This window comes from Baudoinia panamericana (assembly GCF_000338955.1).
Source record: "Baudoinia panamericana UAMH 10762 unplaced genomic scaffold BAUCOscaffold_4, whole genome shotgun sequence".
Lineage (NCBI taxonomy): Eukaryota > Fungi > Ascomycota > Dothideomycetes > Mycosphaerellales > Teratosphaeriaceae > Baudoinia > Baudoinia panamericana.
The window spans coordinates 1,624,457-1,647,486 of record NW_006911260.1 but is presented as its reverse complement, the minus strand read 5'-3'; the positions used below and the strand labels follow the sequence as shown (position 1 = coordinate 1,647,486).

Genomic DNA, 23,030 nt, shown 5'->3' with positions numbered 1-23,030 from the left:
CCGCGTGGGAGCGCAAGCTCCTGCGCTCTCGCCGCCAGCATGATGAACCATACCATGCAGGCTGGCCCCGGCCAACCCCCACACCTACCACCCAACATCCACGGTCAATCGCGAAGACAGCAAGAATACCATGCCAGCGCCTTTCGTCACCACCCCCCGCAGTCGCCGATACATCCATCGTATTACCCACCCTATAATCCGGGCTACTTCCCGCAGCGGCCGCCACACCAACACCCTACGTATTGGCCACAGCATCCTCAGACACCAGTATATCCAGGCCCGCCTTCTCCATTCACCGGTCCCGGTCCGGTAGTGGTGAGCTCTAGTCACGGGCGACCGCCTCCGCCAGTCACGCGACCCTCGCCATATCCGCATATGCAAACGCCAGGCATGATGCATTCACCACGACCGGCTCCGCAGAGCGTCAACCGCATGCCGCAGACACCACTAGCGCCACCTTCACCTGCGCCGACGCCGAAGCAGGAAGCGGAACCTGAGCAGCCGCTACCACAGCCTCAGATACAGCAACAAGCAAGCGAATCGGAACGATCTGAAGCGCAGATCAGAGGGCTAACAAGGCAAGATCAAGCGGCGAATCAAGCGGAAGAGCAGCGTTCACAACCATATCAACCTGCGCAGCTATCTGAGATGCCGTCACAACCACCCACCTCAAGGCGACAATCACAAGCGCAAAACCCTCTTTCGCTGCCGCCAGAGCACAAAACACCCTACTACCCACCCCTTCCATGGTACTCAGTACCCACTGAGAGCTTCCCACCGAAAACGATGCCCAAGCAAAGAAGACGCGCCCAGCGGCAAGAGCCTTCGCAGCCGAGCGCCTTGACGATGCCGCAGCAACAACAAGAGGGCGAAGATGATAGGGAACAAGCGACGGATGAAGCACCGTCTGAGGTGTCAACAATTCCAGCTCCATCAGAGCCTGAGACACCAGCAACATCTCAGCCGCCTTCCGAGAGCGACTTTACGCAAGTGTCAACGCCGGCTACACCCGCGCAAGCACAGTTGCCATCACCCAAGTTGACGCCTACGCAAGCGCAAACGTACACATTAGCGCAGACACATGCACGCAGAGATACCAGAACAGCGATTGCGGTGCCGAACATACCCGGCTTGCCGAAGCCAAAGTCTTCCCCAGCGTCTACGGAAAAGCGCGACACTCCGATCGCTCCCTCTGCGGATGAGACCACACCCACGCCTGAGAGTCAAGCGCAAACGCAAACACTAGCGGCGCAGCGAACCTCGGAAGAGCAACCAAAGGAGCCGGAGCAAGCGGCGACACCGCAAACGCCGCCACCGAGGGCTGTACCAAAATCATGGGCTGACATGGCCCGCAAAGCAGCTGGTCCCGGCAGCGTTGCCTCTCAGGCTACTGACGCGGTCCAAAATGGCACAGCGTTGCCGAAGACTGCAACACTTGCAGAGGCGCTTCGCCAATATAGCGTCCAAAGCGCCGCGCCTATCCCATTTCTTGAGCCGCGTGGACTTGTAAATACTGGCAACATGTGTTATATGAGTTCGGTGAGTGCACCAACCTGTTTTGTGTTACAAATGAGGCTAATCTTCTATCTCCAGGTTTTGCAAATTTTGTTGTTCTGTACTCCTTTCTATCACTTCTTGGACCAGGTGCGGCAACGAACTGTGCATTCGATGAAAAGTGATACCCCACTGGTGGATGCCATGATTATGTTTATGCGCGATTTCAAAGTGTTAGCAAGCGCGGAGTCGGTGGAAGCTTTGCGCAAAACGCTCAAGCAAGAGCAGCTCGAGCAGTTCGGCGAGCCTGTCACGCCGGAATACGTATACGAGGCTGTCAGAGATCTTCCGCGCTTCCAAAATATGAGGGTGAGTTGATACGACGACAGGTTCTTGACGACGCTGACATTGTGCAGCGCGGTCACCAACAAGATGCCGAAGAGTTCCTCGGCTTTATATTGGAGTGCTTACACGACGAATGCGTTACAGTCATGCGCAGCTCAACTGAGTCGCAGACTGAAGGCGTGACTTCGCCAAGTATCACAGCTTCTCCGAGTTCCGCAGATGGCTGGCTTGAAGTCGGACCCAAGCAGAAGGCTTCGGTGACACGAACGGCCGGGCATGAAGACGCACCATCACCCATAACCAAGATCTTTGGAGGTCATCTACGCTCCGAACTTCGCGTGCCCGGCCTGAAGGACTCGGTCACACTGGAGCCGTATAAGCCGCTGCAGCTTGACATCGGCGCGGCACATGTCAACAACATTGTAGATGCTCTGAAGGGCCTGACACGCACAGAGTCCCTGACCGGCGAGTTCGGCGGACGCGGCAACATTGCCAAGAAGCAGGTGTTTATCGACACGGTGCCGCCGGTGCTGGTTCTGCATCTCAAGCGGTTCCAGTACGAGAACAACCTGACGGGCACCCAAAAGATCTGGAAGAAGATTGGTTATCCGCTCGAACTCGAGATTCCGAAAGAAGTCTTCCCATCATCCCGACGAGCTGGACTGGCCGTGAAGGGTGGCCTGCCGAAATACAGGCTTATTAGCGTCGTATACCACCACGGCAAGTCTGCGGCAGGCGGCCACTACACCGTGGATGTGCTCCGCCAGGACCAGAGAGAATGGGTGCGGATGGACGACACGATCATCCGCCGCATCAGGCCCGAAGATGTCGCCGAAGGCGGCTCGGAGGAAGACCCCAAGCTGCTTGCCAAAGCGCTCGAGCAGCATAAGGCGGACACAGAGCTGCAGAAGCAACGGAATATCTACCAAGGCCTTGATGAAGCCGACCACGAGGCCGAGGAAGAGGGACCGTGGTCGCAGGTCAATGGCCATGTAGCCGGTGGGAAGAAGCAACAGTGGGGTAGTGTTGCCACTACTAATGGCACGGCCACGCCTACTAGTACGGCGGGCAAGCGGACCCCGACGCCTGCGAGGAAGGAAGGGGTGAAGGATAACAAGGTCGCTTATATCCTGCTTTATGAGCGGATGGCCGTCTAGAGTCAATTGCGGAAAAGCGGAGCGTTAATCGCTCGAGTGAGGCAGCGGAGCAATGTATGATGGTAGCGAGGGTAACGCAAGCGTCGGCGCCTGGCCAACCGCGCACAGAAGCCGACGACACAAAGGGTGCTGTCGAAAAGTCTCGCGATTCATCGCATTGCATTAGCGATGGCGTGCGGTGCTGGCGGGACGCTGAGCGCTTTGACTGTCAAGCGCAGAAAAGCCAGCCGCGTGTTCTGGCGTGACAGCGTGCAAACGCCTTTTCTACTGCAATGCCTGTGTAGATATCATTCCAACGATGTGACATGTTCACCACTGGACTGGGCGCACGTGCTCCATCGCCTTTATCGCTATCTTTTATTACTATAGTAATGCTGACAGCGTATATCATACATACATCCACTCCCATCCCAACCCCCCCATGTCTACTAACCCTTCGCTCAAATTACCAAGCCAAACGCCTCCTCATGCCCCAACACACGACTGCCACTCACAACTCATCCCTCCTCGTCTGACTAACAGCCTCACTCTCCGGCTCCGCCGTCGCCCTCGCACCCTCAACCCACTCCTCCTTCTCCAAATCCTCCTCGACATCCACACCAGGCGGGCTGGCACTCGCCTCCGCCTCGGGCCGGCCATGCGTCTCGACCTCAGGTCCACTGGCGCTCGTTCCGGCCACCCCATCCGCAGCCACGCTATCCTGCTCCACACCCTCACCCACCGGCTCAATCCCCGCCGGCTCAACAACCTCGTTATAAATCTCCCTCCCCATCTCATCCACCAACCTCGTGCGCGTCTCGTACCGCGTCGAGAACGACACCTTCCCCTCCAAAGCCTTGACCTGCGCCTCATCCAGCAAATTGCCATTCTCATCCCTATACTCAATCTTCTCCTCCGTCACCGCTCCGGGGGGTACATTCATGTGCCCGCCCGCTCCGGGGGTGATACTGACATCCTTCGCCGGATCCTCTGCGACGGGCGGCGCGGGGCCGTGCGCGGCTTCCATCCCCGTTGGCGCGGCGTCTCCGGTTGGGGCGGCGACGGCGAGGGAACCGTAGTCCGCGTAGGAGTCCAGGAAGGTATTGCAGTCCCAATCCCACGTTTCGAATAGCTTCACGCGGTTGCAGTCGGACTTCGTCCAGGTGTTTCCGTAGGTGATGGGGGCGTAGAGGTAGAAGACTGCGATGCTGGCTGCTAGCATTAAAACGGCGGCGGTGCGGCCGACGGCGGCGTAGTGTTTGAAGGAGAGGTTCGTGTTGTTTGGTAAGCTGAGAGTGATGCGGTGGAAGGTGTAGTCGAAGAGTTGGGTGAGGGTGATGATGGCGAAGAAGAGGGCGGGGAGGTAGTGGTGGAGGAAGAGTTGCCTATAATCCACCCGTTCTCGTTAGCGGCCCTGCTGTCACGCCAGATCGAGGGTATAGGGACGTACCGCGGCATGAGGTAGAAAGGAAAATAATGAAACGCCCAACCCAACACACTGGTCCCGACCTCATAATCCAACCGCCTAAACGTTACATCCCGATAATCCTCACAACTGCGCTGCCACCTTAACACCGCCAGTCCCTTGAACACCACCCAAGCGCCCACCGCCGCGGTACTCGCCCACCAAATCAAAGGGTTTCCCAGTAGATAGATCTGTCGATGGTCCTTCCCCCAAAAGTTGATCCCGCGCCTCAAGACCGGCCAGGACGGTGGTCTCGAATCCCAAGCATGACTCTCCACCAGTCCAGCATTAGTCGTCCACATCACCTTCTGCAGTTCCCAAAACTTGCCAAAGAAGCCCGGGTTACGGTAATTCGTCTTCTCCACGCTGCCTTCTTCCATGGCGGGGTGGGTGTTGGACTCGATGTACCAAACACTATTCGGCAGCGTCCCTCCCTTCGCACACGTGACTTCCTGCTGCTCGAAGCCCCAATCGGGCAGCTTGACTTTGTGACTAAACAGCACGCACCCGGTCATGATATGCACGAGTTTGAACTTGGTCTGGATCGTTCGGAGTCGTTCTTTCGCCGCCGAGCCGTCGGACATTGACTTGACGATTTCGACGCGGAAGAGATCGTTGGCGTCCCCTTCGAACCCTTCGTAGCCGTAGGCGGAGACTTCGTTTTGCCAGTCTGCTTCTGTGAGCGGGGGACGGACGTCGTGGGAGTGTAGACGGCGGTCGGTGATGATGTGGTAGAGACGGATGAGGGCGCCGTCTTGGACGTATTCGGGTTTCAGCGCGTCCCAGGCGAAGGGACCGGCAACAGACGTGTTGCCTGTGGGATCTGCGGACCAATCGATGGGTTGGGTTTGGTTTTCCACGAGCCAGACGTTGTTTTCGTCCTTGTGCGGGTAGAGGGTGATTTGCTGTTGTTTGCTGCCGGTCGGGTACATGTGGGAGTGAGAGTGTAAGTAGCCGCCTTGGGTGTTGTGGTGGCGCAAGCTAATGCGGGAGCCGTAGGCGACGTCGGCGGGGACGTCAGCCATGGATTTTGTGTTGAGGGTGGATTGGAACTCGGAGGACATGAAGCCGTCACCGTCGCCCGGGTTGACGAGACAGGTGAAGTGGATGGCGAACATGGCCATGTAGAAAGTGATCGGGATGACGATAAGGCAGAAAACGCGGGCGAAAAGGTGTTTGAACCATTTCTGGATGGTGACGTTGTGGGTGTCGCCGAGGAGGACCCAGAGTTGCAGGGCGGTAAGGGAGCCGACCCAGGCGATGGTGAAGAGGCCGACCCATTTCACGCTGACAGTTGCGCCGAGGCAGAGGCCGGTGGCGGTGAGCCAGAACCACCAGGAGGGGGTGAAGGCGCGGGAGGGGCCGAGTTCGTGTTGGTTGGTGAAGGAGAACCAGCTTAGAGCCGTCATGCCGGTGAAGATGACGAGGGGTGCGTCTAGCAGGATAAGGCGGCTTTGCGTGACCAGGCCGTTCTCGAAGAGCAGGAGCGCGGCACCCAGCGTTGCCGAGATGGTCTTGCAGCCAGCTGCTTTCAGCGTCAAGAAACCCGTCGGAATCAGCAGCACACCACAGAGCGCAGGCAGCAGCCGCATAGCCACATACGGCACTCTTGGTTCGACATAATCCTTGCCAATGTCCTTGAAGTCAAACTCGCCATCAAAGCCAGCCAGCCACCCCGCCAACGTAATCAACAACTTCGCCAGCGGTGGATGCACGTCCATGAAGAACTTACCCTTGATGTATTTGCTGGCGAAGCCACCAAAGTGCACCTCATCGAAGACGACGGAGGAGGGTTGGTAGATGCGGAAGAGGCGCACGAAGAGGGCGATGAGGGTGACGGCGCCGAGGGCTTCCCAGTCGTGGCTCTTGAGATTGAAGGGGTTGTTGTCCGTGACGCCGGAGGAGGTGTAGTCATATGCAGGGTGGGGGGGTTTGTCGGGTGAGGATTGCACCATGCCGGGTGTGATTGGGGTGCCATTGGAATATGAGGCGTCGTGCCTGTCACTCTTCCTCTGAGACGCCATCTTGGCGCGTGTGAGAGGTAGGATGTGGTCGATGGCCGTTAATGTTTAAGCTTCCATAGACACCTTAGCCTTGCAAGTCCAAGCTCCCTAAATGCGCCTTCTTCCCCTTTCCCAATATGGCAGGCACGACAAGAAGTAAGGTGAGGTGAATGTAACGAGTCTGAAGGAGGGACGATAAGGGCAAGACAGTACTGGGAATTGAAGAGAGGTGCTCAATGCGGATGTGTGTCTCAGCTGGTGATGTCGCCAGCTTTCCTCGCGTGTCAGCTATATTTGGGGGCCAGGGGTCTGCCACGCTGGCTGCAACGCTTATGCACCTCCTTCCATTGCGGGGCGCATGATTCGTGCAGAGATTCTCGAGTCATGATTGCGCTAACGGCTGCTTCGTGAAGCCGCCGAGCTTGAATCAGTTGAATCAGTCTCTCGTGACAAACTCTACCATCGACGACATTCGCAACATCAACTAATGTGCTAAGACTGTGTGTTTTTCTGAGCAGGCAGGCAAGTAGGCATTGGCAGGGCAGGCAAGAGCAAGCACCGCCGCCCATCATGGCCGCGACCACCGACGCCAAGACGGACAGCAAAGACATCATCGACGAGATCGCCTCCCGAGCACCATCGGGCCTGCTCATCCCCTCCAAACAGATCCGCAATCAAATCGAAAAGACGGCCGGCTACGTGGCGCGTAATGGGCAAACATTCGAAGACAAACTGCGCAACAGCGGGACAGTAAAACTCTCCTTCTTACAATCTGACGACCCCTACCTCGCCTACTACCAATGGCGTCTCTCCGAGATCCGCGCGGGAAAGGGCAATCTCATCTCCGCCGGTCGCGAGAACGAAATCGTGCAGGGACAGACGGGCGTGAGTGGGAGAGGCAGAGAGGAGCGGAAAGGGCCGGAGAAGCCGGAGGAGTTCCAGTTCTCCGCGCGTATGCCGAACATCTCCGCGCAGGATCTGGAAGTGGTGAAATTGACGGCACTGTGGGTGGCGAAGAACGGGCGCGCGTTCATGAGTCAGCTCGCTCAACGCGAAGCGGGGAACTTCCAATTCGACTTCCTCCGGCCGCAGCATAGTCTGTACCAATTCTTCTCGCGGTTGGTGGATCAGTATACCGAGTTGATTCAGGGCGAGAGCGTGGATGGTGGGCGGCCGCAGAAGAAGCGCATCACCGAGCTTGAAGCAAATGTGAGTAATCGCTTCCGCGTGTTGGAGCGGGCGAAGAAGCGCGCGGAGTGGGTCAAGTGGCAGGAAGCGCAGAAAGTGGCGAAAGATGAGGCGGAGGAGAAGGAGAAAGTGGCGTATGCGCAGATTGATTGGCATGACTTTACGGTGGTGGAGACGGTGTTGTTTACGGAGGAGGATGATAGTATGGACCTCCCGCCACCGACCACACTCAACGACCTACAATCCGCAAGTTTGGAGCAGAAAGCGGCGATGTCGATCCGCCCGGACCGTAGGATCGAAGAAGCCATGCCGACTTTCAACGACTACGATCAGTTCTACGGCCAGCCACAGCAACCGCAACAACCATCTCCCTACCCGCAAGCACCCCAAATACAGATGCCGCCGCCGCCGCCCCAGCAAGCATATGCTCACGCCCACGCCCACGCCACGCCACCAGCAACAACACCCTACCAACCCCCTCCCCAGAACATGGATCCCGAAGCAACCCGCCTGGCCTCCCTCCGCGCCGATCGCGACCGCGCCCGCGCCGCCCAAGAAGCCGCCCGCTCCGCCCCCGCCAACCTCAAAATCCGCGACACAAACACCTACATCCCTCGCGCCGCCGCCCAACAGTCCCGTCAACAACAACCGCCCAATACATCACTCTGCCCCAATTGCGGGACCTGGATAGCCAACTCGGAGATTGAGCAGCATATGCGTATCGAGCTCATGGATCCCAACTGGCGCGACCAACATCGCGTGAATGTGCAACGTAGTGCGCTGACGAACCTGTCAACGAGGGAGGTGGCGGGGAATTTGAAGAGGTTGGCTAGTCAGCGGACGGATGTTTTTGAGGAGAGGGCGGGGAAGAGGGTGGAGGGTGAGGTGGGGGCGCAAGATGCTGGTGGTGGCGTTGGTGGAGGAGGGGACGGTGGGCAGATGATGGGCGTGGGTGTGCAGGCACCGGAGGGGATGGGGAGGCCGGTGACGGATGTGCAGGAGCAGATTCGGCAGTTGCATCAGAAGTATAAGACATAAGAGGGACGGTAACGCGGCGGGGGGGGAGAGAGTGACCGATTACGCTAAGGCGGCTGCTGTCATTGCAGAGTCTGCGACAGAAGCGTGAGTGACTATGCGCCGCTGCAGTTGAAAAGGGCTAGCACCGTATTCGTCATCTCGTTTAGTACGCTGGCGCAGCGATATAGGCAGCTACGGGATAAAGTGGCACTGGGCACCAGGAGCGGGACCCGAGGTTTCGCAGAAGCCACGGCGCTCTGGTAGTCTGTGAATGATAGACAGCTAAGGAGATTGCAGCTTCAACTAGCCGCGTGTACCCGATTCTGCCGTTTGTTGGCTTCGACAGGCTCGTCCCCTCTCTCGTTCTGGCGACTCCGACTCACTTCCACATACACGTACACTTCGCAGGATCACTATATCATAGGTCACTCTCCGATCCATCGTCGCCAGAGGCCTCCCACGCGCAACGGACCAGTGCCTGCCACGTGTCTCGCGCGATCTACAAACCCAGATTTTTGTCCTGCACTACAAGTCCTTGCTACACTTGCCGACATCGCCCCGCACGTTTGTAGTTGCCATGGTTGTGCTACGCAACCGAAGGCAGACCACGGTCTGGGAGATTGCCAAGGCCTCCGACTCGAGGATAGCTAAGCCGATCAGGACCACACGAATCGAGAAGGTAACGGCTCGGTATATCTGGACGGTTCACGCTGGAAGTTGGCTGACCCCATGACTTAGAAGCAACACAAATCCAATGCGGACAAATTCCTCCCATCAGCTTCCAACGTCGAGTCTTGTCTCCCATTCAAGCAGACCGCCCTTGGTCGATCGTCATTGGGCAAGCTGCCCGCAGAGCTCCGCAACCGGATCTACGAGTTCGTGTTCGAGCAGCACGATCAAATCAGCTACAAAGCCATTGACCGGCAATGTGACAGATGGCGTAATCGCCCCTGAGGCTCGCAGCGCGATCAGCTGGTCGTCGAAGCAGTCGACCGGCAGTCCGAGAAGCGATGCCGCCGTGAAAGATCTTTCCGCCCGCGTCCGTTGACTCACTCCGGAACAAGGCCGCCACTCGCCCTCCTTTTGACTTGTCGCCAGATTGGAGAGGAATGCCGATCAGTCATCTACGGCCTCATGTTCAGAGTGTACCTAGGCAGAGATATTAACGACAGGATTGTGAATAGGAAACGTGGTTTTGCCGAAGAGATCCTCGCCGAATATCTCGAATGCAGCATTCGCTTCGCTCACGAGATCCTCACCGCGTCCAGGCAGCAATCACCTCTGTGACAATGGTCCTACCGGTATTACTGCTCTTACCTCAACAGTCCGACCAACGGCATCTTCAGCAGTTCCTGCAAGCGGTCTATACATGGGCTAGGGAATATGGCGCGGATATGAGGAACCTGTTCATCGAGTTCATTGTGTGGATTCGCCAGGGCTCTCGGATCAGGTTTCCGGGAGATCTTCAAGAGGTCAGCACGATTACCAACTGCTTATCTCTCGGCGACGAGGTGCGTACGAGGACTACTCTTGACGCTTGGTACAAAGCAGTCCCGCAAAGAAAAGCTTCCGACGTGGGCGGAGGAGGATGAGGGTGGACTGCTTCGGATTCATCAGGAGGTCTGCATAGCGGTGTCTGACGCCGCTAATGGGGACTTACGTTCCGATGCCAAGAAGGGGCGCGGTGCGAAGGAACGCAAACGACGCCTTGGCAATGATGCGTTCTTGACATGACGAGAGGGTGTTGGTGTCGTTTGCAACTGCCGGTCCACGCGCGAGACTTGCCGGAGACACTGAAGCAGGAGGCCGAGAGAAGCGTTCTAAACTGTCAAGTACATCTCATATGTGACTTATATATCCATGTTCATTCTAACATGCTGACTTGCTGACAGGTTGACGCGCTGACATGCCGAACGGTAGCCTGCAAAGCTCCGGCAGCTGTTTACGCCGCCGCGCAAGCCGTCCGATAGTTAGGCAGGATATACCTGCTCATGAATGCCTGCAATGTCCCCAGCGGACAAGCCGTAAAGCTACAGTTCAGATTCGGATGCGCCGGCACGATCATACCCTCATAGTACATCCTCACGACCAAGCCCATGGTGTTATGCTGCCACAGCTCAATCTCCACGCTGGACGAGAACGGCGGCCACGGCAAGTCCGGGTTCGCAACCACGGACAGGAACATGTCCAGACTGGCGTCGTGCGCGGAGTAGACTTGGAGCGTCGTGCTACGGTCGTAGAAGGATGCGAGGATCTGGCTCAGCCAGGGCCCAACAGCAAGCTGCTTGGCCTGTTCGGCCATTGGGTTGCTTCGGAAGAGTTCGTGATATGATGCCGTGCCCGGGATGACCAGGCTTTGGATGTTCGATCCAGTGATATTGCCTTTGGTGCCTAAGCCGTGGCAGTACTCCGCTGATGCGGTGTCGTAGAGGGTCTGCGTCGTGTTCCAGCCGGAGACGTTCTGCGTGCCGTATGCTGCCACGAGCGTGCTTTGCAGGGCGTTAAACGGCTGGAGCGCAGATAGATATGTGGACGAAGTGGTGAATGCTGTCGTTAGCTGACCCAGGCGCGGGCACGCAGTCGGATTGCTAATCATAACTTCGATGTTTTGCGGCTTGACGTGCATAGTGAGGGTCTGAGTCGGCTGTCTGTATTGGATTGGGTACAGCCCGGCGAAGAGATTCTCCACGGACTCACGGGTGCGCCTACAATATCCTTAGTGCGTGCTTCGCCTTCGAAAGAGGAGAGGCTGTTGAAGCTTACCAAATATAGGTATGGCTGATCTGGAAGCCGGAATCCATCTGCTGTGGCAGAAAGCCGATCTGGTCGACGTAGACGCTCCGCAATGTGCGCCCTATAGCCTGCATACGGAGCGAGCCAAGCGATGTAAGCTCGCCGAGGTCGCAGTTTCCCTGCCAGAAAGTGTAGTTGAACAGTCCATCAATTGTGATCTGTTCTTTCATGTATGGAGAACGGCCAGGCTCCAGATAGTCGCCCTCGTTGGTGAAGGTGAACTCGTCCGGATTGCCGCATTGATACCATGGTGTGGAATCACCAGGCACTGGACCAGTAGCGGGCGAACGAGCACCGTGGCGGTGCCTTCCCAGCATCAGTGGGTAGAAGGAGGTGATATCTTGGGGTTAGATACGACCTACATGACCTGCAGCTTGACCATGGTAGCGTTGGCTAGAGGCGACCATGTTGTCGCTGGGTCGATGATGCGGCCTACGCGTCGTTAACTCAAATTCTAGGGAGTTTCGACGGTATATGTTGGCTAGTCCAGCACAATGCGAATCCCACCTTGGCAGTAAGTGTAGTTCTGCCAGAACGGCAACGTAGCAGCAGAGTGATTGCCAGAGAGTGGTACAACACCAGACACCTCGCCTAATGGAGCCTGAGCACTCGCCAACAGCGCACATTGTGCGGCGGCGGCAATAACAAGAAAGAGAGACATGGCGAGACAGTATCTACGAAATTGTCCTACCTCATGAGTTTCAGGCGTTTGGCAGGTTTTCCTACCTTTCTATACGCGGTACCATTGCGATCGCAGCTCGCCTGAACTGACAGAAGTGCTGCAGGGTGACTCAATGGCTCCAAGTATCGCGTTTAGCGCAGGAACGAAAGTACCATTGGAGTTGTCGGAACCTTTGCACGTGGTGAAGGGAGCTCAAAGCTTGAGGTGCGGGATGCTTTAGAGCTTGCACTGGAGCCTTGGCAATTCCTTTTCAACATCGGACCAAAAAGCTGCATTTGTGCAATGCACAAGACCGTAGCATTGTATCGATCGTCGAGCAGCGCTTGCGTATGTACAAAGCTCACAGTGCTTATTTTGAGCGGGCCGGCGGGATCGGCAAGAAGTTGCCCACAATGAGGGACGGACTGTCATGTACGGTCAGCAACAATCTCGGCTTCCAGCGTCGAACGGTGACTTACATATTGTGCGTATCCCTTCGAATAGTGAATGAGAAGCAGCACCGTACACCCTCCCCTTTCTCTGTCCCTTTCCCTTCAGAGGCCGTTGGTGCGTCGCTACGGTTGCCTGCGCTTTCGTCCCCACCGCCGCCTGGCTCCGGCGCCGGCCTCTTCAACGAGCACGACGTCAGGATAGCCTTCTGAGTCTGATCGAACGCAATCGCGCCGAACTTCTCCCAGTAGCTAACCAACGAGTCTTCGGCAATGATCTCGTGAATGGCAATCTTTCCATCCCGCAACCGATCCATCGGCACTCCGATCAGCTCAGCCATCTCCCTGTTGCCACGGAAGATCTCACCTGTGCGCCGCCAACAGCAGGCCGGTATGGCCATGGAGGCGAAGACTCGATCATACTCCATCAAGCTTCGCTCGAACCACATCTCGACGAGCACAAGCTGCATGTCAGTTAGGGAGTGCATGGCTTCTCTAAACTTTGGCCGGAATCTGCTGAGCTGCTCCAAGATCCTGCGTTGACTGCCTGGGTGCAGATGTCGGCTCATGTATGATTGCAGCCTTGCGTAACCCTTGACGTAGTTGAATGGTTTGAGCATGCCGGCATCGTATTTGGCCTTGAGTAGCTTGTGCAAGCGGGAGCCGGCACTGTCCAGCCCGGCCGGGTCGGCAGCGGTCATGTAGAACTTATCTCGGGCTTTGTCGGAGATGGGGAAGGCGGATGAAGGACGGGAGATCTCCTCGCCTGCTTTGGCGTTTTGATTGATTTGTGGCTGTTGTAGGGGTGGCGGTGGCAGTAGTGGCGGCTGTGGCGGAAGTTGTTGGAAGTTGTTGGTCAGCGCGCTCAGCGAAGAGGTAGTAAGCAGAGGGTCGTTGAAAAGCGATTCAGCGGCGTCATTGGATCCATATAGTGCCCCGTCGTCGAGGAGGGAATTGGAGAGGAAGTCATTGAGCAGATTATATTCGTTCGTAACCTCAGATGTGTTGAACATGTAGTTCGGGTGCAGATGATGCATGTCCTGGAACTGGCCATTGACGCTGTTGTTGTTCCAATCGAAGGTCGACGACGGAGCTAGCGTGTTCATGTTATTCGTATTGTTCGTTAGGTGTTGCGATCGCTGGAGCAGAGTAGGCGACAGAGGCTTGGGCTGCGCCAACTGCGGTTGCTGCTGGGGTTGAGTGGATGCTGCGCTGATGCTACCGTTCAAGCCGGCCATATCGCCGCCATATACCGGCGGCAGAGCGCCATGGACCGCGTCTAGACCACCCGAGCTACCTATACTGTGCCGTATGTCCTGCTCCTCTTCCGGAGCAGGTGCAAGCTCTGCTAACCCAAGTTCGCTCTTGGTCCGCTTGGGCGGCTCTCGAGGCTCGTCATGGCAAAGGTGCCCGATGTCTCTCTTGACGCATCGCGCGCATGGTCTTTCAAGGTCGCAAGTCATATGTGATCGTCGGCAGTACACGCAGGCATGATTGACTTTGCGCCTCTTCGCCTTCTTCGAGCTGTCGTTTTCGCCATCGTGGTTCAATACGCTCTCCGAGCTTTTGCGCTTTGGCGAAGGAGGCGCGTGCCGCAGTACATCGGGCGAACCGGAGAGTGTACGGTCCTGCAGCGTTGGTCTACGTTCTATAGCTGGTGATATCGTTGACATGATGTTGCCGTGGCCATAGGATGGTCTTCACGCTCTCAGGGCTGCCTCTTAAGTCGTTGGTATGTGTATAGTGAATGATTTCGAGATCTGTGTGCAACGTAGAGGCCGACGAACAATCAATGCGCGAGGGCGTGCGGAGTCAGCAACGATCGAGGCTGGTTGTTGCATTTTGCGGGGAAGCGCATGAACGGCGGAGCTTGAAGGCAGATGCCTGTAACTTCCTCATTGGGAGTACTTGGTCCAAGCACCTTCATATTCCTGATCTGCAGAACATCACAGCGATCAGCTCCTTGCGCGACCGTCAGACACATACACTCATAACTGCTAGAATCATGGCTGATGCACAACCGCCGTTAACTTGGGAGACGAGCGCCTCTTCGAACCCAACCATCTCTGACAAGCTGCCGGACGAAGTAGTCACATGTCTTCAAAACGCACGCTTTGTACGTATATTACGTGAATGTGTTTGTATCTGGCTTGAGCTGATCAAGCATTACATGGCCACAGCTCCATTTAGCGACCTGCAACAACAACCGTCCTCACGTTAGCCTGATGAACTACACCTACCTGCCATCTCACCCCGGCTACTCACACCTCCCCTCCGGTCCGCTGATCATCATGACCTCCAACCCGTCCTCGAAGAAGACTATCAATCTCCTTCAGAACCCAAACGTAAGCTTACTGGTGCACGATTGGGTCTCAAGCCGGCCGCCGAATGTGGGAACAAGCGGCTCAGACCGTGAACGAAGCCCGGTGGGAGGACGATCAAGCAGCTTGGCGACAGTGCTTATGCAGATGAACTCGGCGGCCATGAGCAGCATCTCAGCTACCATCAACGGTGAGGCTGCTGTGCTACCCGCGGGAACCGACGAAGAGCGGTGGTGCAAAGAGCAACATCTTGCCAACAACACTTTCGAGAGCAATGGTATGACTGAGCAGAGACAGGATGTCTTCAGTACAAGCCCATCACAGTCAAGAAGTGGTAGCACAATGGGCGACGGTGGGCGAGTCAGCTATATCGAAGACGAGGACGTTCGGGTGGTAGTGGTACGCATCCGAGACGGGAGGATCAGTGATTGGAAGGGTGGAGTCAAGGACTTTTGCCTGGCTGACGCTGCGCCCATGACACAAAGGGCAGGCACAGACAGTCGGCCGTTCGTCAATGGAATACTTCCTGATCACGGACTAATCTGAGCCGCTGTTGTGTTTGGATGCCCTTCTTCGGCTCATTGCACCCTGCACGAATCTGCCAACCGTGGCGCCGCCCAGAGAGCATAGTCAACCTCGCTGGTGCAGAAGCCATAGTCGAGGCGAGTTTGTGCGGAGCAAGCTCATTCACGCGAGCCTGCGGACCGCCGCTTCTGGCGAACGAGTCAATCCGTGAGCGGACCCCAACCTCTGTCCATCGGACAAGAAGTGTTGAGATGGCAGAACACAGTATGGGTTGCTCTCCACGAGCACCGGTGCCGACAACATACGCGCCCTGGATGTTGTGCGCGCTGGATGATGCACCAGCTTTACAGCACGCATAACGGACGTGGAAGTCAATTGTAGAGCATGTGTCAAATGCACCGAGGGGTTACTTCTCTGTTTAGTGTGGGCGCCTTGTGCAGAGGTCTCAGTACGTCATAGACGCCTCAGCGCCGGGCAGAGCGTTCGCTTCAATTGCAATGTGTACCTGTGGTTGACAGCAGATTCGGACTAAGAGATTTTGAGAGCTGCCTCTGTTGATACGTTTTGCTTTTACAAAAGATCACGAAACCTTCTCGGTTGCAGAGAGCGCGTTCACTGCCATCACCTGGAGCGGTCACCACCATGGCATAGCCAATGCCAGCCTTACCTAGCACACCTAATTTCCAAAAGCCTTGCAATCCTTATAGTCACCTTCCTTCACAGCTCCATGGTGGCTGCCGGCTCTGACTGCCGCATGAAAGCCCGAACGACGTTCGCGTGTACCCTACTCAGGTAGCTCTCATTGGCGAGCTCTTTGCCCCACTGTAGTCTTCGTGCCGTAAGGTGGCTTGGACAATCGAAAGCTTTCCGCAAGGTCCGCTTGGGTGCTTGCTTCTTCTGTCATGCGAAAGTTATACTGGAGGTTCCGCAGTGTCTTAGTGTACCTACCATCCGCGACTCCGGACATCTTCATGGGCAACTCCATCAAAAGCTTGTAGCAGACATTGCCCACCGCCTGTCCACAATGAGCGAGGCTGCTGTGAAGCGAGCTCAGGATGAGCCCGGGTCCGTGAGGGAAGCAAACTCGCGCACGTATGGAGGGAAGCGTGACGGTGACGGGTCGATGGCGTCCCTTGGTGGCAGAGTGGATTCGGACGCAGAAATTATGCACGTGATCGAGTGTGCATTGGAGTTTGATCGCTTTGGCATCGCTCGTTTCCAGCGAGTCGCAAAGCGTGAGGAGTGCCTGCGTATTGAGCTCGAATTCGTTGAGCGCATAAAGAATAGGTAGTGACTCGGTCCTGGTCTGGCGACAAGTGGCAGTAATTGCGACATATGGTCCTTGTGCTGTCACCAACTTCGTGCGCGGAGAGAACGAGACTGGTTCAAGCACTATAGCGCCGTGCCAGCATAGGACTAGCTCGTAGATGCGGTTTCTCAGCTCCGGTGGCAATTTGCCTGAGCGGTGACCGATCCATGTCGGCCTGGTTGATGTTAGGAGACAAAGCTCCTAGAGATGATGCGATAGACGACATACCGTTCGAAATTCGCCGTTAGAAGTGACTTGTCGCTCACACCTCCACTTGTTGAATCTGATACGCAAAGTCTGTCAATTTGGATGTAACAACTCGTTTTGACCAAGTCGGAACTTCCCGAAAGGCTATTGAGTTAGGAAGGGGGGGATGCAAAGTGAGCAGAAGAAGCGATCGCGGTGTGTGAGGGACGCGGTCTATCCTTGGCAATATCCCGTAGTGTGAGTTGATAGCAACGATGTGCTCTTACCATCAATATACTGAAGTTGTTTTGTAAACCTACATGCACATATGTACAGCGAGCTTCTACGATAGCGAAGCCCAATATCTCGCTGATGTCGCATCAGACTAGCGCCTGGCTCGAGCTTTCGCCGCAGCAGCAACTGTCTTAATACATCCGAGAGTTCTCTACTTCGCCGGCCGACTCGGGTCAACCGTGCCCATACTCTTCGCCGTGTCCGGGGTACCCTCCGGCTTTGTTGACGCGTCGTCATGCTTGTCAATCTGCAACGAATGGCGGGTAGGCGTGTTGGATAGACCTGCCTGCTTGCCGCTGATCTCGCCCTCGGAGCCCTTCCTTGGTGGTTTGGCGGATGCAGCCTACAGCCAGTTAGCATCTGATTCTGCACTACGTGTGCCTCTGCAGGGTGGAAGTCGGGGTGACAAACCGTCTCCTTGCCCTTCTCGTCAAACTGCTCGTCGTTTCCGCCCAGATTCTTTTGCAGTCCCGAGTCGATACGCTTCTTGTACGCGCCCTTGCTGTCCGGCTCGCGTTTGCGCTCGTCACCTGAGCCCGGTGAGTCCTCCCTCACGCCACCCTTGAACTGTGCGCCGCCCGTGTTTGAAGGTCCGCCTTCCTTCGGTTCACTACCCTCGTCCGGCTCAGACTTCTTGTTCGCGTCTGATGTCTTCGGCATGCCCTGACCCTCGACGCCGGCTGGTTGGTCAGTTTCTTCTATGCTCTTCGAAGGCTGAGCACGCTTTGAGGGCTTGTCGGCTTCGGACTCCTCTTTCTCTTCGCCTTGCTCCTCAGGACCCCCCTTCTTCTCACCTTGCTCCTCAGACTCCTCCTTCTTCTCACCTTGCTCCTCAGACTCGTCCTTTTGCTCGCCCTGCTCTTGAGACTCCTCACCTTCCGGCTTCGGTGCTTCTTCGCCGGGTGCCGTGTCTGCTTGAGGTGCCTCCTCCTTCTCCTCCTCCTCATGATGCTCCTCGCCGCCCTCAGCGTGCTCGGCATGCTCGTCGTGATCACCGTGATGTCCGGCGTCGGCATGCGTGCTCGGCCATAGATACCAGCATGCCGGGATGGTGACTACAACGGCACCGGCGGCCCTGTAATTCCGTCAGATGACCTCGTGTCGCATACATGCTCATATGGCGCCAGGCTCACCATGGCCAGTCGGGTGCGGGTGCTCCATGGCTGTCTCCACCACTGGCGTAGCGTCTGCCGACGCGGAGCGCTGTTCGTGAAGGAGCGGAGACTCTGGGTGTTGCGCGGCCGGTTGAGGATCGAAAGGCGGATTGAAGGCCTTTCAAGGCCCTCGCGCGTGCTATCGACATGGTAGTGGTGGGTGAATAGGAAGGATTATCGTGGACTTTGTTGGAGCTCCGCATAAAGAAAGTCGATGCAGGCTGGCAGTTAAGCTTGGAGCTGTCGGCTGGAAGTCCGTGCGCCAGGGGAGCCATTGTAACGTCATTTGAACCTCACTTTCGATATGAACATCACCATACCGTCGCCTTCGCATCGTGCAGGCGTCTTGTTGACCGAAGGCGAAAAAGTACTGACTCTGTGGAGAATGCGCAGCGCGCCTACATAGGTTCATCGCCTACTAAAGGGTGTCGTCCTCTGACTGCGGACAGTTATACAACAAGCTTCCCGGGCTCTACTTTACCTCTTAATCAGTGTACAGTAAAAAGGTTCAGAAGGACGTCCTTCGCTCATAGACGAAAGAAGCAGACTCCGGTTTCTGCTTAACTCCGCTCGCGCCACGCTAAAGTGAGCATGTATGACAATAAATCTTCTTGATGGGTTTGAGCTGGTGAGCTCACCAAAACCACTTCCGCCAAACCAAAAACACCAAAGCTCCCACCACACCATAAATGGCTTTGTCGATCCAAGGCGGTATTTCCTCGTTCTGCCGCTGTGGCTGGGCGGGCTGCTGTTGCGGTGGTTGAGCGGGGTGTTGCTGCGGTGCTGCTTGAGTTTGTGGTGCTGGTGCTGGCTGCGGTGACGCATTTTCGGCTTGTATGTTTGGCTCACTCGCTGGTGCTGCGAGAGCAGGCGTCTTCGCTCCTCCATTCGTCTCCTTAGCAGGCTCGGGCTTCTGCGCTAGATCCTCCCTATACGCCAACCGCAACTCCTCCGGCACCGTCTCCTCCATCTCGGCCTCCGCCCCCTGCTCCCTAACCGTCTCCTCCTGCTCCCTCATGATCTCAGCATTCGTCTTCGCGCACGCGGGACACTTCCACCCCGCACTCTGCCCCGCCATCCTCTTTCTCACCTCCTCACTCGCCTCCATCCCTCCTAGCTGCCCGCTAGCGCTCGTATCCATAAACGAGCGTATCGCGACCAAAGCCGTCCTTATGCCCCACGCAGGCTGCCACGTCTCTTCATGGTGCCCGCTGATGCTGAGACAGATCTCCCGATTTACTTCGAAGCGGCCGGTGGGCGTCAGAAAGCGGAAGCTAGGTGGTTTCAGCGGGTATGCCGGCGGTAGCACGATGCGACCGTGATAAACACCCCCCTCGAATGGTGAGGGTGCGGGTGGACCACGTAGCGTGAAGTGCCATTCGAATAGGTCTGCTTCTAACGGTGCGGCATGGTAGTCTGCAGAGGAATGGTTGGCGAGTTCAGATGCTTCCTTCAGTATCCGCTTGATGGTTGGGTTCTTAGACGAGAATTGGCCGGTTGTTGACATTGTTGGAAACAGAGACGATGTCCTAGCGTTTGCTTCTGCACTGCATGTTCATTTCCGACTCAGCAGTCGGTGACGATCAATGGTAAGATCGGGCAACCTGTCAGCTTCCCAATGAGCTAGCTCGCGCGTTTGGGCCGACCAGCGGACCAGTTCCGCTGTTCAAACCTCGGGCCGACAGCGGAAAGCTCGGGAAACCTCGTCCACTGAGTACAGTTTTACAGCATAGCGAAGAGATGCCCGCAGTGTGATATTCCAGAACAGATTACACTTCACTTGGTTGCGCGGCGGTGAAGGTCGCTGGCTGGGCGGCTGTGAATTGCACGAGTGAGTGAGTAGTTGCGGCAAAGCGACGGGCCGTACCCGCTGCTTGCTGGCCCAAGCGTCTTTGCATGAACCGCATTCGTCCACCGCGTCTCTCGAGGTCGACTCCAAGATATACACAATCTGCTGCGCTCCTTCAGCTGCGACATGTCCACTCTGTACTGATGCGAGTGTAGGGAGATGCTACTCTGGCGGACGATGGTCACAACGTAAGCGGCCGACAAGCACGTCACGCGACATGGTGCGCACACGCGCCCAGGCCGGCGATCTGGCCGCAGACGATTTGCCTTATATCGCAACCGCTTACGACTTCCCCGAGAGCGACCTTCAGACACTGTTGGAATCGCCAACAACTGAGCTTCTTCGCTCTTTACTTGCGTCGCTCATTACCAAGGCCCAGGAGTTTGACGCGCTCAAGTCCGACAAGGTGAAAGTGGATGTTGAGCTGGAGAGTATTGTGAGGACGTCCGAAAGTAAAGTAAAGGCACAGAAAGGTCAGGTGACGAAGCACGTCAAAGAAAATGACGAGCTGCGGAAGAAGCTCACTGAAGCGGAAGCGGCACGTGAGAGCTTAGCGAGTGAGCTCGAGCAGCTTCGCGCGTCCACTTCTTCTTCTTCCTCAGAGACGCAAACCCTGAGGCAACGCATTGAGACGCTAGAAGCTTCGAATCGCGATGCTTTGGCTCTCGTGGAGAGTAAGTCCGGTGAGAAAGATCGCTTGGCGAACGAGCTGTCCGAGCAGCATGGCAAGCTACTCATTCTTCGCCGTGAGATCGGCCAACTGGAAGAACGCAACCAGTCGTTAGAGAACGCTGCATCGTCGCAGAAGTTCAAAGAGCAGTCCTTGCAGCAGGAGATTGATCTTCTGAAAAAGAACCAGGAGTGGCACAGCAACGAGCTACAAACCCGTACTCAAGAGCACGCCAAATTTCGCAAAGAGCGCAATGCACGCATAGCAAGCCTGCAGCGCGAACTCGAGGACAGCACGGCCACTGTAGAGACTCTTAAGCGCACCGAAACTACCTTGCGACAGCGCCTGGATGAAGCGCAGGCTAAGGCTGACGAGGCGTTCGCGCGGATCGCGAGCTTGCAGGAAGATGCGGCCCGAAAGGAGCAGGACTTCAAGACTGAGTTGAATGCGACCAAGAGGTTGGCTGAGCTACAAGCGCAGAGTGCATCCACGCATAAGGCGAGACTGCAAGAAGTACAAGGTCAGATCGACCAAATGAAGGATGACGCTGCAGACGAGATCGGTCGCCTGCAAGCGGAGATCGAGACTGAGCGGGGCGACAAGGAGCAAGCAGAGCGACGAGTGGCAGAGTTGGAGTTGCAAGTCGAGCGTCTGGAGCAGCAACCTCGCTTGTCCGCACCTGGCACGCCAATGCGGAATGGCGGCCCGAACACTCCATCAAGGGCTGGTTCTCCATCTGCATTACCCGGCAGCCTAAAGAAAACGATCGGTGGCGTAAGCTTTACACAGCTATACGCCAATTATACCGAAACTCAGCAACAGCTCGCTGATGAGAAGCGCCGCTCCACGAAACTGCAAGAGGCGCTGGACGAACTGTGCAACGAGATAGAGAACCGCACGCCGGAACTCCAGGAGATGCGCAACGAGCAAGAGCGCTTAGAGCAGGAAGTCCTCAGCTTCTCCACCATGCTCGACGATGCTAACAGTGCCCGTGAAGCCGCCGTCCATGAGACCGAGCATTGGCGGTCCGAGGCTGCTGCGGCCGCCCGGGAGGGTGACATCCTTCGTCAACAGCTCCGCGACTTATCGGCTCAGCTCAAGATCCTACTTGTCGAGATTCAAAGCAGGGATCAAGGCCTGGGTGAGATGTCTGCAAATGAGAGGCTGGAACTGGAGCGTGCGGCTCGTGGTGAGCTCACCGACGGTGCGTTGGAGTCTATGACTGACGTTGGCCGCCTCATTGCCGAGCGTCTGGTGATCTACCACAATGTCTCCGAACTGCAGGAGCAGAATCAAAACATGCTCCGGCTTGTGGAGACTCTGGGCGACAGGCTGGAAGGCGAAGAGGCGCAGGAGAAAGAGCGTCAAAACGCCGCTCATGTTTCAGAAAATGAGGAGTTAAAGCGCAAAGTGCAGAGACTGCAAGATGAGCTCCATGCAACCGTCACGCAGATTGACAGCTATGTCAAGGAGCGCGACATGTTCCGTCGTATGCTTCAACATCGTGGCCAGCTACCACTCAATGACAGTGAGCAGCAGGCTTTGTTTGGCCAGAGCGTCCCGCCTGCTACGCCGCAGCGTGGTGTTGGAGATGTGCCACCTACGCCACGATCGAAGGATGTGGACGACCTTAACAAGCTGGTCAAGGAGCAGCAGAAGTTCTTCGATCAGTACCGTGATGAGTCGGCCACGGATCGGCGAATGCTGAAGGAACAGGCCGATACTCTGACGCGGGAGAAGTCTACGCTGCAAGCGAATGTCGCTAGGGTAGAGTCTCAGCTCACGCTGGCCAACGACCGATACAGCATGTTGCAGAACAACTACAATGCGCTCAGGAGCGAGCAAGAGCAACTTAACAAGCGCACGCAGCAGCTTATGGAGAATGCGTCCAAGCAGGATCTGCATGCGCAACAACTTACCGAAGATCTGGTTGAAGCAAAGAGTCTGGCTGAGAGTCTGCGGAACGAGAATGCTAACACCAAGGCCGAGAAGGAGTTGTGGAAGAGGATCGAAGCTCGCCTGACCGAAGACAACAGGAACCTTATGGACGAGAAGAGTCGGCTCAATAAGCTCGTCACAGATCTTCAAAGCCTGCAGAATGAGCGCGAGTTGAGCGAAAGCGAAAGTCGGCGGAGACTGCAAGGCCGCATTGATGCGCTGGAGACGGAGCT

At 56.4% G+C, this 23,030-nt stretch overlaps 10 protein-coding genes across 10 annotated transcripts; 5 read left to right on the top strand and 5 right to left on the bottom strand.

Annotated features, from left to right (window-relative positions):
* Positions 1 to 1,344: 1,344 nt before the first annotated feature.
* On the top strand, positions 1,345 to 2,996 carry BAUCODRAFT_66730 (uncharacterized protein; the record flags this gene model as incomplete). Its single annotated transcript, XM_007676429.1, has 3 exons — positions 1,345 to 1,539; positions 1,594 to 1,863; positions 1,911 to 2,996. 3 exons carry the CDS (start codon positions 1,345 to 1,347, stop codon positions 2,994 to 2,996), a joined length of 1,551 nt encoding a protein of 516 aa, XP_007674619.1.
* A 483-nt stretch (positions 2,997 to 3,479) lies between these two features.
* BAUCODRAFT_32575 (glycosyltransferase family 39 protein) lies at positions 3,480 to 6,733 on the bottom strand. Its single transcript, XM_007676325.1, has 2 exons — positions 4,426 to 6,733; positions 3,480 to 4,360 (listed from the first exon to the last, which is right to left on the bottom strand). Exons 1-2 carry the CDS (start codon positions 6,462 to 6,464, stop codon positions 3,487 to 3,489), a joined length of 2,913 nt encoding a protein of 970 aa, XP_007674515.1. The 5' UTR covers positions 6,465 to 6,733; the 3' UTR covers positions 3,480 to 3,486.
* Positions 6,734 to 6,785: 52 nt separating this feature from the next.
* BAUCODRAFT_429022 (uncharacterized protein) lies at positions 6,786 to 8,947 on the top strand. The gene has a single exon (XM_007676906.1). It carries the CDS (start codon positions 7,014 to 7,016, stop codon positions 8,667 to 8,669), a length of 1,656 nt encoding a protein of 551 aa, XP_007675096.1. The 5' UTR covers positions 6,786 to 7,013; the 3' UTR covers positions 8,670 to 8,947.
* A 278-nt stretch (positions 8,948 to 9,225) lies between these two features.
* On the top strand, positions 9,226 to 9,602 carry BAUCODRAFT_147042 (uncharacterized protein; the record flags this gene model as incomplete). Its single annotated transcript, XM_007676905.1, has 2 exons — positions 9,226 to 9,327; positions 9,387 to 9,602. The coding sequence occupies 2 exons, from the start codon at positions 9,226 to 9,228 to the stop codon at positions 9,600 to 9,602; spliced, it is 318 nt and encodes a 105-aa protein (XP_007675095.1).
* A 136-nt stretch (positions 9,603 to 9,738) lies between these two features.
* Positions 9,739 to 10,456, top strand: BAUCODRAFT_429053 (uncharacterized protein). The gene is made up of 2 exons (XM_007676904.1): positions 9,739 to 10,120; positions 10,197 to 10,456. The coding sequence occupies exons 1-2, from the start codon at positions 9,875 to 9,877 to the stop codon at positions 10,380 to 10,382; spliced, it is 432 nt and encodes a 143-aa protein (XP_007675094.1). The 5' UTR covers positions 9,739 to 9,874; the 3' UTR covers positions 10,383 to 10,456.
* A 91-nt stretch (positions 10,457 to 10,547) lies between these two features.
* BAUCODRAFT_138258 (uncharacterized protein) lies at positions 10,548 to 11,765 on the bottom strand. Its single transcript, XM_007676903.1, has 2 exons — positions 11,412 to 11,765; positions 10,548 to 11,353 (listed from the first exon to the last, which is right to left on the bottom strand). Exons 1-2 carry the CDS (start codon positions 11,756 to 11,758, stop codon positions 10,591 to 10,593), a joined length of 1,110 nt encoding a protein of 369 aa, XP_007675093.1. The 5' UTR covers positions 11,759 to 11,765; the 3' UTR covers positions 10,548 to 10,590.
* Positions 11,766 to 12,102: 337 nt separating this feature from the next.
* Positions 12,103 to 14,383, bottom strand: BAUCODRAFT_130166 (uncharacterized protein). The gene is made up of 2 exons (XM_007676902.1): positions 12,582 to 14,383; positions 12,103 to 12,527 (listed from the first exon to the last, which is right to left on the bottom strand). The coding sequence occupies exons 1-2, from the start codon at positions 14,222 to 14,224 to the stop codon at positions 12,473 to 12,475; spliced, it is 1,698 nt and encodes a 565-aa protein (XP_007675092.1). The 5' UTR covers positions 14,225 to 14,383; the 3' UTR covers positions 12,103 to 12,472.
* A 230-nt stretch (positions 14,384 to 14,613) lies between these two features.
* On the top strand, positions 14,614 to 15,352 carry BAUCODRAFT_60550 (uncharacterized protein; the record flags this gene model as incomplete). The annotated part of the gene is made up of 2 exons (XM_007676378.1): positions 14,614 to 14,667; positions 14,732 to 15,352. Coding segments are annotated over 2 exons (675 nt in total), but the record flags the coding sequence as incomplete, so codon positions are not given.
* Positions 15,353 to 16,196: 844 nt separating this feature from the next.
* BAUCODRAFT_23271 (uncharacterized protein) lies at positions 16,197 to 18,615 on the bottom strand (the record flags this gene model as incomplete). The annotated part of the gene is made up of 7 exons (XM_007676133.1): positions 16,197 to 16,294; positions 16,346 to 16,881; positions 16,935 to 16,989; positions 17,180 to 17,208; positions 17,342 to 17,529; positions 17,598 to 18,261; positions 18,320 to 18,615. The coding sequence occupies 7 exons, from the start codon at positions 18,613 to 18,615 to the stop codon at positions 16,197 to 16,199; spliced, it is 1,866 nt and encodes a 621-aa protein (XP_007674323.1).
* Positions 18,616 to 18,687: 72 nt separating this feature from the next.
* On the bottom strand, positions 18,688 to 20,137 carry BAUCODRAFT_32569 (uncharacterized protein). Its single transcript, XM_007676324.1, has one exon. It carries the CDS (start codon positions 19,845 to 19,847, stop codon positions 18,975 to 18,977), a length of 873 nt encoding a protein of 290 aa, XP_007674514.1. The 5' UTR covers positions 19,848 to 20,137; the 3' UTR covers positions 18,688 to 18,974.
* Between the last annotated feature and the right edge of the window lie 2,893 nt (positions 20,138 to 23,030).

Excerpts from the sequence above, each read along its gene's own strand:
- BAUCODRAFT_32575 (XM_007676325.1), bottom strand. The coding sequence starts at position 6,464 with ATGGCGTCTCAGAGGAAGAGTGACAGGCACGACGCCTCATATTCCAAT. Across the intron at positions 4,361-4,425 it reads CCTTTCTACCTCATGCCGCG|GCAACTCTTCCTCCACCACT; the intron begins GTACGTCCCTAT and ends GGTGGATTATAG.
- BAUCODRAFT_32569 (XM_007676324.1), bottom strand. The coding sequence starts at position 19,847 with ATGTCAACAACCGGCCAATTCTCGTCTAAGAACCCAACCATCAAGCGG.
- BAUCODRAFT_429053 (XM_007676904.1), top strand. The coding sequence starts at position 9,875 with ATGCAGCATTCGCTTCGCTCACGAGATCCTCACCGCGTCCAGGCAGCA. Across the intron at positions 10,121-10,196 it reads TTCCGGGAGATCTTCAAGAG|CAGTCCCGCAAAGAAAAGCT; the intron begins GTCAGCACGATT and ends CTTGGTACAAAG.
- BAUCODRAFT_429022 (XM_007676906.1), top strand. The coding sequence starts at position 7,014 with ATGGCCGCGACCACCGACGCCAAGACGGACAGCAAAGACATCATCGAC.
- BAUCODRAFT_130166 (XM_007676902.1), bottom strand. The coding sequence starts at position 14,224 with ATGTCAACGATATCACCAGCTATAGAACGTAGACCAACGCTGCAGGAC. Across the intron at positions 12,528-12,581 it reads CGAAGGGATACGCACAATAT|TCCGTCCCTCATTGTGGGCA; the intron begins GTAAGTCACCGT and ends CGTACATGACAG.
- BAUCODRAFT_138258 (XM_007676903.1), bottom strand. The coding sequence starts at position 11,758 with ATGCTGGGAAGGCACCGCCACGGTGCTCGTTCGCCCGCTACTGGTCCA. Across the intron at positions 11,354-11,411 it reads ATCAGCCATACCTATATTTG|GCGCACCCGTGAGTCCGTGG; the intron begins GTAAGCTTCAAC and ends AGGATATTGTAG.